This window comes from Nannospalax galili, unplaced genomic scaffold, assembly GCF_000622305.1.
Source record: "Nannospalax galili isolate Female #2095 unplaced genomic scaffold, S.galili_v1.0 scaffold346, whole genome shotgun sequence".
Taxonomy (NCBI): Eukaryota; Metazoa; Chordata; class Mammalia; order Rodentia; family Spalacidae; genus Nannospalax; species Nannospalax galili.
The window spans coordinates 8,173,675-8,183,665 of NW_008357637.1; the positions used below are offsets into that span (position 1 = coordinate 8,173,675).

General features: G+C 38.6%; 1 protein-coding gene and 1 pseudogene across 2 annotated transcripts in view; both read right to left on the minus strand.

Annotated features, from left to right (window-relative positions):
• Positions 1-1,604: 1,604 nt before the first annotated feature.
• Positions 1,605-9,991, minus strand: part of LOC103751785 (cytochrome c, testis-specific) — a 20,644-nt gene continuing 12,257 nt past the window's right edge. Inside the window, exons 3-4 of one of the 2 annotated variants that reach the window (XM_008855327.2) lie at positions 9,227-9,401; positions 1,605-1,754 (exon numbers count right to left, since the gene is read on the minus strand). In XM_008855327.2, the coding sequence (XP_008853549.1) occupies positions 1,606-1,754; positions 9,227-9,395 (318 nt within the window). In that variant the 5' untranslated portion in view covers positions 9,396-9,401 and the 3' untranslated portion in view covers position 1,605. Of the gene's footprint in view, positions 1,755-9,226; positions 9,453-9,991 lie in introns of both variants that reach the window. The other variant, XM_029557262.1, reaches the window with a different exon arrangement.
• On the minus strand, positions 5,288-5,845 carry LOC115067975 (annotated as a pseudogene).

Consider the following 9,991-nt stretch of genomic DNA (forward strand, 5'->3'; position numbering starts at 1 on the left):
CTTTTCTACCAAATGCCTTTTATCATCTCAGCTCTCCTCATACCAGCTTTTTACTCCTCTTCAGTCAAAAGTATTTAAACTCTAAACATGAAGCCCTCCTACCCTACCCTGCAATGTGAGTTTTCATCAATGACACTAAATCCTCTGTCAGAGCTATGTAAGTCTGAAATTAATTATGAATGTGAATTGAGTTCAAGTTATTTCTCAAAAGCTAACAGGCCTCATACAAACTAGGATATGCAGTATGTTACCTAATTCTGATTCATTGCAAAGCTAGCTTGGCTATGAGGATACTCTTAGAGGCCCTGTAATGTCTCTGTCCTCATCAGAGAACTCCCTCAGGGAGAGAGTAACAAGTTCAGCCTTGCCTGAAGCCTATCTTGATCTTGATCCCCAGAGACACCTTTCTACACAATACTGACACTGGGCTCCAAGATGTGCATTCTCCCTCACTTATCAGAAACACTAAGAGTACACCTGAGCACTTAGAAAATTTAATGGAACCTTCTAGAATTTGCTCCTTTTCAACTATGTTCAACTCACAATATTGGTATCTACTATAAGTCAACTAATGATAAGGATGAAAAGTTATCAGGAATAGAAGATCCACACTTTGCTTATGGCCTGACCCAAACTCGAGATACCATTACAGAATATAAAGCTCACCCCGCAAGGTCACAGGGACAGTGCTTCAAAGTGTAAATGAGGTAACAAATATTTCACACTTGCCCATAATGACCATGGGCCAGTCCTCTACCTACTTCCTTTGTATGGAAGCTGCTCCCTCCTCCATAGGGAGGAGCTGCAGACATTCAGGGGTGGCCTCACTGCCCAGAGCACTGTTCCTGCACACAGGCCTTTGTAGGCCTGCCTCACCAGGCCTCACTTTCACTTATTCTGAGATGGGCTCTTCCCACCTTTCTGCTTAGAGTTTGAGGAGGTTTTTTCCTTTTCCCTGAAGGGTACCCACAGACCAGCTTTGTATTATTTAGGATTAGCAGGGTATTTTAAAAATACAAATGCAAAATAATCCTTACATATTTTGTGTTTGTCAAAACAGGTCATGTTTTTCTCCTCTCCAGGTTTTATTCACTCAAGCTCAGTAATAATTTGCTCTTTTTTTTTAATTCCCAAGATAAGATCAACCCTTTGACTAGATTTTCCCTACTTTCCCCCCTAAAGTTATTTTAATTATTGTTAATTAATAAAAAGCAAACACGGCTTAATGAAAATCAAAGCTAATGTCCGCTATATCTACATATCTACATCTAAATTGCAAAGAAGTATGTGGATGCTATCTTCATCATCAGCAGATGCCAGTCTTATAGGATACCATGTGCGTGCAGAGACTGAAGTACATTAGATCTGTTGACTTTTCTCTCTTCCGTCATTCCATCATCACCCTTAGCACACACACAAAAGCAAGTTTGGCTCTTAAGGGTAGGTGATGAGTAGACGATACAAGATCAAAAATATCAAACTTTATTTTAAAATATTAAATTTACCAGAGGCTAATCAAGAAAAATCAAATATTACTTCTTCTTTAAGTACAATATTTCAAACAATATTTGAAATTTATCACTTTATTTAAGTTGCAATACTATTTCATGAAGATGTTGCCTCTTTCAAATACTGAACAAGATCTTCTCTCTCACTCTTCTTTTTAATACCAGCAAAGATCATTTTAGTTCCAGGGATATATTTCTTCGGGTTCTCCAAATATTCCATCAAAGTTTCTTCTGTCCAGACAATACCTATAAAGTTGAAAATAAGTATTAAGTCTTTGTAGTTATATTTTTAGGGCTTTCTCATATTGACCCACATATGTGAACAAAAGATTACCTTCTCACTCAATGGGAAAACTGTTTAGCTAATAATATAGAGAAAGTCTGGCCTGTTAGAAAATTCCAGAATTAGAGTCTACACCTTGGCTTCTTTGTAGAAATCCAACAGTCACATGCTATTAGCACTACTCAAAGTATTTCAATGAACTACCACTATAGGTATGCTGTGCCTGCACAGCCTCATCCTCCCAAAATCTGTTCCTTCTAGAGATCTCACACATCAATGTAATCCTTCCTTCATTTGCAGATGGGAAAATTAATAGCCCAAGAAAGCAGCTTGCCCTAACACAGCAAAACTACCCAAAGTCAAGAATTGTGACCACTGGGCCAGTGAGATGGTTCAGCAGGTAAAAGCACTTGCTACATAAGAGTGAATCTGGGTTCAATCCCCAGATCCCACAGTAGAAGGAGAGAACCAACTCCCTAAAGTCCTCTGACCTCCACATGCACACTGTGGCATGCATGTGCCCATACTCATACACACATCACACACACATACACACACACACACACACACACATAAATACATAAAACAATGTTTAAGAAATTTAAAAAACAATTGTGACTACTAATTTGTATTAATGTTCCATCTACAGATCATACCAAGTTGCTTCTATCAAGATCTCTCATCACAGTCCATGATTCAGAAATCCAATTTCAAGGTGACAGAATAAGTTGTCTTTGTCTCCTTTCTAAAACCAGTCAGAAGTACACAAACAACCTGACTCCTCCTGAAAAACAGTCCAGAGATGTGATCAGCATCTGAGACTCTACCTGCAGAGTACTGCCCACTGAGGGACTATATCTGTAACCTCATCTCCCAAAAGAAGGCCTGGAGGCAAGAGCAGGACTGCCCAGGTACAAGACAGGCTTCTAAGAAGCCTGGAAAGAAACACCATCAGACTCAGCCTCAAGACTGACACCAGCAAACAAAGCAACAGGCAAAATTGCTTTCATGCACTACACCCCCATCTAGCTCTGTGTCCTTCATAGTTATTCCCCTTTTAGCTAATGCTCATTGTCAATTTAGCCAGCTCTACCATGCTCTGTTCTTATCCTATCTCCCCCTTATCCTTTCTTTTTTCATTTTCCTCTCTCAAACAACATAGGCTGGTCAGGTCTGCTGGTTCTTGGTCTTTGCCTTCTGAGAGCTGGGAGTATTCTACATTATTTGATTGTACTTTATTGCCTTAATGTTTTCAGTCAACCTTCAGCCATACCTGCCTCGCCTCCCGTTCCTTTGCTCCTAATTCTCCCTCTTCTATATGTTTCCCTCCTCTACTTTTTAATCTACCAACCTAACACTAGTCTCACCTTAAGTGTTTGGGGGTTTTGCTTATTTCCCTTTTCCTTTCCACTAATACTCACAGGCTAACACATTAGTACATGCAGCACTTTCAGTGGCCCATTACTTCCCAAAATGATTGGTGTTTAAGAAGTGGTTGTGTTTTTAGTTGACCATCACTGTACTTTCATAATGGGCCTATCCTTTGATAGCAATGTTTTTGTAGACAGTATTCTAATTTCAAAGGAATACTGGGGCTCAAGCCTGATGCCCTGATCACCAGTCTAGCAAAGAAAACCAATACCTCAACTGTGCAACAACCTAGTCCTTCTTAAACATTAAACACTCCCTCTGAAAGAATGAAGAGTGATTTTTAAAATAGCAAATAAATTAGATCAACAACTTAACCTTGGATGTACTAGTCCCCAAACAAAACCATGAGTAACAGGAAAACCTAGGCAATATAACTCTTCAAGAGTTATTAACCCCACAGCAATGGCCTTCATTGACAACAAATCAAATGAAATCCCAGACTTCAAAGAATGATTGCAAGTATCATGTTCAAAGAAATCAAAGAAGGCATAAACTCCTGAATGAACTGCAGAACACAAACAACTGAATCAAATAGCAATGTCAACACAGGGTATGATAAATAATTGAATAAATAAATAGAAATGCTGAAGAGAAACATGAACTATTGGAAATTAAAAGGACAGAAAGTCAAACAAAAATCTCTATGGACAGTTTTGCCAACAGAAAGAATCCAGAAGAGGATCCAGGAGAGTACAAAGTATCAGAGCTTGAAGACCAGCTATAAGAACTGGAACATTCAACTAAGGACAAAGATAAATTAATAAGGATATAGAAGCAGAACTTTCAAGATATATGGGACACTATGAAAAGAACAAACCTAAGAATCATGGTCATAGGAGAAGACTTTCATTCTAAAGGCATAGAAAATATTTTAAATAAAATCATAGCAGAAAATGTCCCCAAATTAGGGAAAAGTTGCCAATTCAGATAAAAGAGGCATTTAGAACACCAAACAGACTAGACTAGAAAAGAATCTCCATGCATCACATTATAATTAAGCCACTACATATACAGAACAAAGAATTTATTGAAAGCAGTGAGAAAAACACCACATATGTACCAAGACCGATGGGATAACAGCAGATTTCTCAACCAAACTTTAAAAGCCAGGCAGGCTTGGAACAATTTATTTCAAGTTCTGAAAGACAACAATCACCATCCCAGACTATTATACCCAGCAAAACTATCTATCATACTTGAAAGAGAAAGAAAAACTTTCTATAACTTACAAACAAAACAGCTAAAGGGATTCATGACCACTAAAGCCAGCTCTACAGGATATACTTGAAGGAATCCTTCAAACTAAAGAAAAAGATAAACATATCCATGAGGTTACAAGAAAGAATAGTTCATACTAGAATAAAAGTTAAACAAGACTAGGAAACCACCAAGCACAATATCAACAAATGACAATAATTCAACATGAAATAATCTTTAGGAATGAAATAATTCTACTGCCCAATAATCTTATGATTAGCAAAATTATAATTCAAATGTAAAGGTAATCCTCAAATGTTTTCAAACATCAAATAACTGGGATAATATAATTCCAATGATATTTTCTTAGTATAGTAACCCATAGATAACCAACATTTCACCAACCAAAAGACAAATAATTATACTATGGCATACCTACTGATACATTTTGAAAAAGAATAAATGCTAAAATTATTGTGGTAATTATGGTTCCATGGACTATAAATGATACAGGTCATATCAGGGTAAAAATAATGTAAGCAGCAAGAGGTAGGAAAATAGTGAGTTCCAGGTTGGCAAGTGCTACAGGGAGACTCTGTCTCAAAAAGAACAACAACAAAACAAACAAAAAAAGAATCACACATGCAAACATAGAGGAATGACTTTTTTTTTTACCTTGCTAGAATCTTTTTTATTCAGGAAAACAACAACAACAACAACCCAAAAAACAAGAAATGTTTTCCAAACACACACAGGAGGGGGTATGGGGGGAGGTACCTGTCCATCCAGCCCCAGTCCTCAGCCCATGTGGTTTTGGCAGCAATAAGGGAAGTGGGGTAATGGCCCAAAAATAAAAATGGTATGTGTGTGTGTGGGAAGGAGGGGTGCAAAAGCTGAACGGAGTGGTGGGGGAGGGACAGACGAGGTCAGTACTGGGAACGCCGCAGGTGGGAGGCCATTTCATAACATTTCTTGTTGATCAAACCACCATGGACACCTTCTTTGCCCATCAGCAGAACTAGCGTCTTGGCCGTCATGGTGACAGTGATATTGAAGGTGGGCGCTCCTCCGGTGCTCTTGGTACGAAGATCCATAGTAAATTCCCCTTCTTGCAGCAGTGAGTCCCGGATCACAGAACATTTCTGGCCCCCGTCAGCCCGTTCACGAAAAAACTTGACCGGTCTTTGCCAATCAGGACACCAACCTCAGCTGGCCTACGATGGCCGCGTCCTGACAGGTCCCGTCCGCCATGAGGCTGTCGATGTAGGCGTTCGACCCGGCCATGGCGCTGCTACTAGGGCTGCTCTCGGGGCTGCTGCTGGGGCGGCGGGCTGGGCTCGGGCTGGCGGGCGCGGGGAGGTAGAGAGCTCGGGCACGCGCTGCCGTCCGGAACGCCGCTCTGCTAGCTGTGCAGCCGCCCTCGCACAGCCACTTATAATTCAAATGTAAAGGTAATCCTCAAATGTTTTCAAACATCAAATAACTGGGATAATATAATTCCAATGATATTTTCTTAGTATAGTAACCCATAGATAACCAACATTTCACCAACCAAAAGACAAATAATTATACTATGGCATACCTACTGATACATTTTGAAAAAGAATAAATGCTAAAATTATTGTGGTAATTATGGTTCCATGGACTATAAATGATACAGGTCATATCAGGGTAAAAATAATGTAAGTAGCAAGAGGTAGGAAATGTAAAAATAGTAGGCTGTTTGAACACTGATTATCTCATTTTTTACAGTGGAGGATCAACAGATATTGTTTAAGATAGGTAAGTTAAGAAAGAGAAGTGGAGCTGGGCGTGGTGGCGCACGCCTGTAGTCCCAGCACTTGGGAGGCAGAGGCAGGCAGATCTCTGTGAGTTCAAGGCCATCCTGGTCTACATAGTGAGTTCCAGGACATCTGGGGCTACAGGGAGACCCTCTTTACAGTGGAGGATCAACAGATATTGTTTAAGATAGATAAGTTAAGAAACAGAAGCTTTAAATCTTATTTAAAGCATAATATGGACTCTAAATCATAAATAATTATAGTCAAAAATTAGTTGGTAGCAGAGAAATAACGATCAGAAATAGTGGATACATGATTTCCTTGTCATTTACACAGGGAAGAATTTTTTTATATATGGACATCAAAATATTTTAACTTATTAACAAATGGTTTTGTTCTTATTGTTTCTGGTTTTGTTTTGGGTGTTTGGGGGGGTGGTTTTGTTTTTGTTTTGACAGGGTCCCCCTGTAGCACCAGGTGACCTGCAACTTGCTATATAGACCAGGCTGACCTTAATCTCACAGAGGTCCCCAGTGCTATAAAAAGAAACTTCTTTACCCCTGAATTAAAGAGCCATGTAAATGCAAACAACAAATGTGAGTTAAAAATCTATTTACTCGTAGTCTAACAACTGAAAATCCAATTGAAATAACCATATGCAATTCTAATACTAACTGTCCAGAGTCAGCACACACTCCCCAGTCCCCTGTAAAAAAAGACACTTGCTTTAGACACTCCATCCATGCTCATGGTACCTTCCTTAGCCACCCAAACTTCTGAATTCCCATGACCTTCTGATGACCAATAATTCACTAAAACAACTCAAAAAACTCAGGAAAGTGGTATGGCTACAATTATTATAAAGGCTGTGCATTAGGAGCAAGGAAATAGGAGACCCACGGGGCAAGGACTGGGAGGATTCCAAAGGCAGAGCTTCTTTCTGGCTCATCTTCCTATAAAATCAGGACTTCCTCACTCTGCCAGCACATAAACATGCTCACCAACCAGGAAACTTACCAGGGCTTCCATTTGAAAGGATCCAGTGCTTTCAATGGGGGTTTCATTACATACGTATGATTGAGAGACTCACAGTAACACAACAGAACTCAGTCCCAACTCTCAATCCACATTCTGTCCCCAGAGGTCTGGCTGATACCATCTAGCTCAAGACTCAGTTATCTAATCATACACTTAGTCCTTCCAGTATGGTCAGCCCCTATCCAGAAATTATCTTGGAGCCCATCATCTAGGAATGACATCATCTCACCAGCATGTCAGGTCCTGGTCCAAGGGGCCAACCATGATAACAAAAGTATCTTTTGCACTTAAGAATGCCAAGATTCTAGAAATTCCTTTACAAGAACCCAAGAGAACAACCAGAACAATTATTTATTGTACAGCACCTATTCACCATCAATTCTATACATCTCAAATACAGTAATAATAATTTTAAAATGCTAAAATAGGCCTGACTCAACAAAAATCTGAGTTTGATTCCCAGGACTCACATGGAAAAAAGATAACCTACTCCTGCAAGCTGTTGTCTAATCTCTAGACATGCACTGTGGCATGCACGCACACACGCACACACATGCACATACACACACACATATAAATAATAATTTTTAAATTTTACTTATTTTGTTTTATTTTATTTTGTGTATAAGTGTTTTGCATGTATGTATTTAAGGGCACACATCCAAGGTCCATGGAGGACAGAAGAGGGTGTCAGACCCCCTGGAACTGGAGTCGTAGACAGTTGTTAGCCACCATGTCAGTGCTGGAAGCTAAACCTGGGTCCTCTGCAAGAGCAGCCAGTGCTCTTAACCACTAAGTCATCTCTCCAGATCCCCTAATTGTAATTTTCTAATGTGATAAAAAAAAAGCAGAAATCAGAAGTGTTTAGCTGGAGGCCATAATTAGAATTTCACTTATAGAAAGGAGTGAAACACTGATACATGCTGTAATTTTCATGGGCCTTGAAAACATCATGCTAAGTGCAGGAAGACAGACATAAATAGCAATATATATGATTCATTTCACATCAAATAGCCAGTATGAAAATCCAAAGAGGCATAAAGCTCCTTAGTAGTCGCCAAGGAACAGAGAAGAGAGAGCAGTGATTACTGAATAGATGCGGGTGCTGCAGGATAAGAAAAACAATTCTAAGAGAGATGATGACTGTACAATATTATGACTGCACTAAATGTTAATGAATTACATACTCTAAAATGGTTAGTTATATGTTACATGTTATCCTGGCACTTCTAAGGCTAGATGATCACAATGAATTTGAGGCCACCTGGGCTCCAAGTGAGTTCAAGGCCATCTTGGACTACACAGTGAGACCCTTTCCAAATAAAATCTTTTTCAAATAAGGGATCTGAAATTCTGGTCTGTATATTTTAGGCCACCAAGAAAATTTCACAATGGAGTGCTATATGATTTTTAAGAATACTCATTGTGCTAATTCAGATGCAAATATGTATATGTATGTCTCGTGTGTTTACAACTGAGAAACAAACTGCTTTGCAAAGATATTATAGTCTTTCAATTTCAGTGCTAAAACACTTGTGCTTTACTATGTAACCCTCTTCTATCAACAAATATTCTTTTCAAACTACATATTTCCCCCAACCTGATAAACATCACTACTACAAATAGAATCACTACTGCTACTCTGTCATTAAAATATGCTTTTTCTTCCAGGACAGCTGGGGCTACAGGGAGACCATGTCTGAAAAAGACCAAAGATACCACCAAAATCCCTAACAATAAACTGTGGGTATTTAAAATTAACTTTAAGTAGCTTATATAGGCAAAAGCCTATACTACACACACTAATTTTTTTCTGATCCAAAGGATAGCCAGTTACTTAAGTACAGATAAAAACCAGTATTTCATTAACTATAATCATGGTGTCTATTTTCAATGCTATAAACTAGACAAACATTATAATGCCAAACTCCTTACTTTCTTCTTTTCAACAAAATGTCTGAGTCTTTCCCATAAATTTTACGTTTTACCTTTGTTTTTGTTTGCATCCGTGTAAGAAAATCCTGGCACTTGTCCTGTCTTTCGGCCAAAGAGGCCCCAGAGATTTGGACCCGTCTTGTGCTTTCCACCTTTCTCCACTGTGTGGCACTGAGCACATTTCTGAACAAAGATCTTCTTGCCTGCTTCAGCGTCTCCCATTTTGTTCTGCAATGAAACCTTAAATCACTGACCAAAGAGAATAGCAGATTTGCAAACCTGGGAATAAAAGGGACTTCCATTAGTTTGGTTGAAGTGAATGCTAATGATATAATATCATATATTTATCATATTTATATTAATATAAAACATTTAAATCATGCGTGCTTTAATATGTGGATATTCAAAACACAGAAACATTATAGCACCCAATTTTTAAGACTTAATCATTTCATTTGTCAGACTTATTTTAAATTTCTATTAAAAGCATCTTCATAAACTCTTATTGGTATAAGCCTGGTTTTACTTCAGCCTTCAAACAATTATATTAATTTGAATACATATACAGATCATGTGAAAAATGTAAGTTCCTTTTCTTCAAAGAATAGAAGAAATTGGGGCTGGAGAGATGGCTCAGCGGTTAAGAGTACTGACTGCTCGCAGTAAAGAAAGATGAAATCATGAAATTTGTAGGTAAATGGATGGAACTAGAAACTGTTATACTAAGTGAAGTAACACAGACTCAGGAAAAAAATCGACATATGTTCTCCCTCATATGTGGATCCCAGAACCAGACTCTGATAAATAAGTATGCAAAC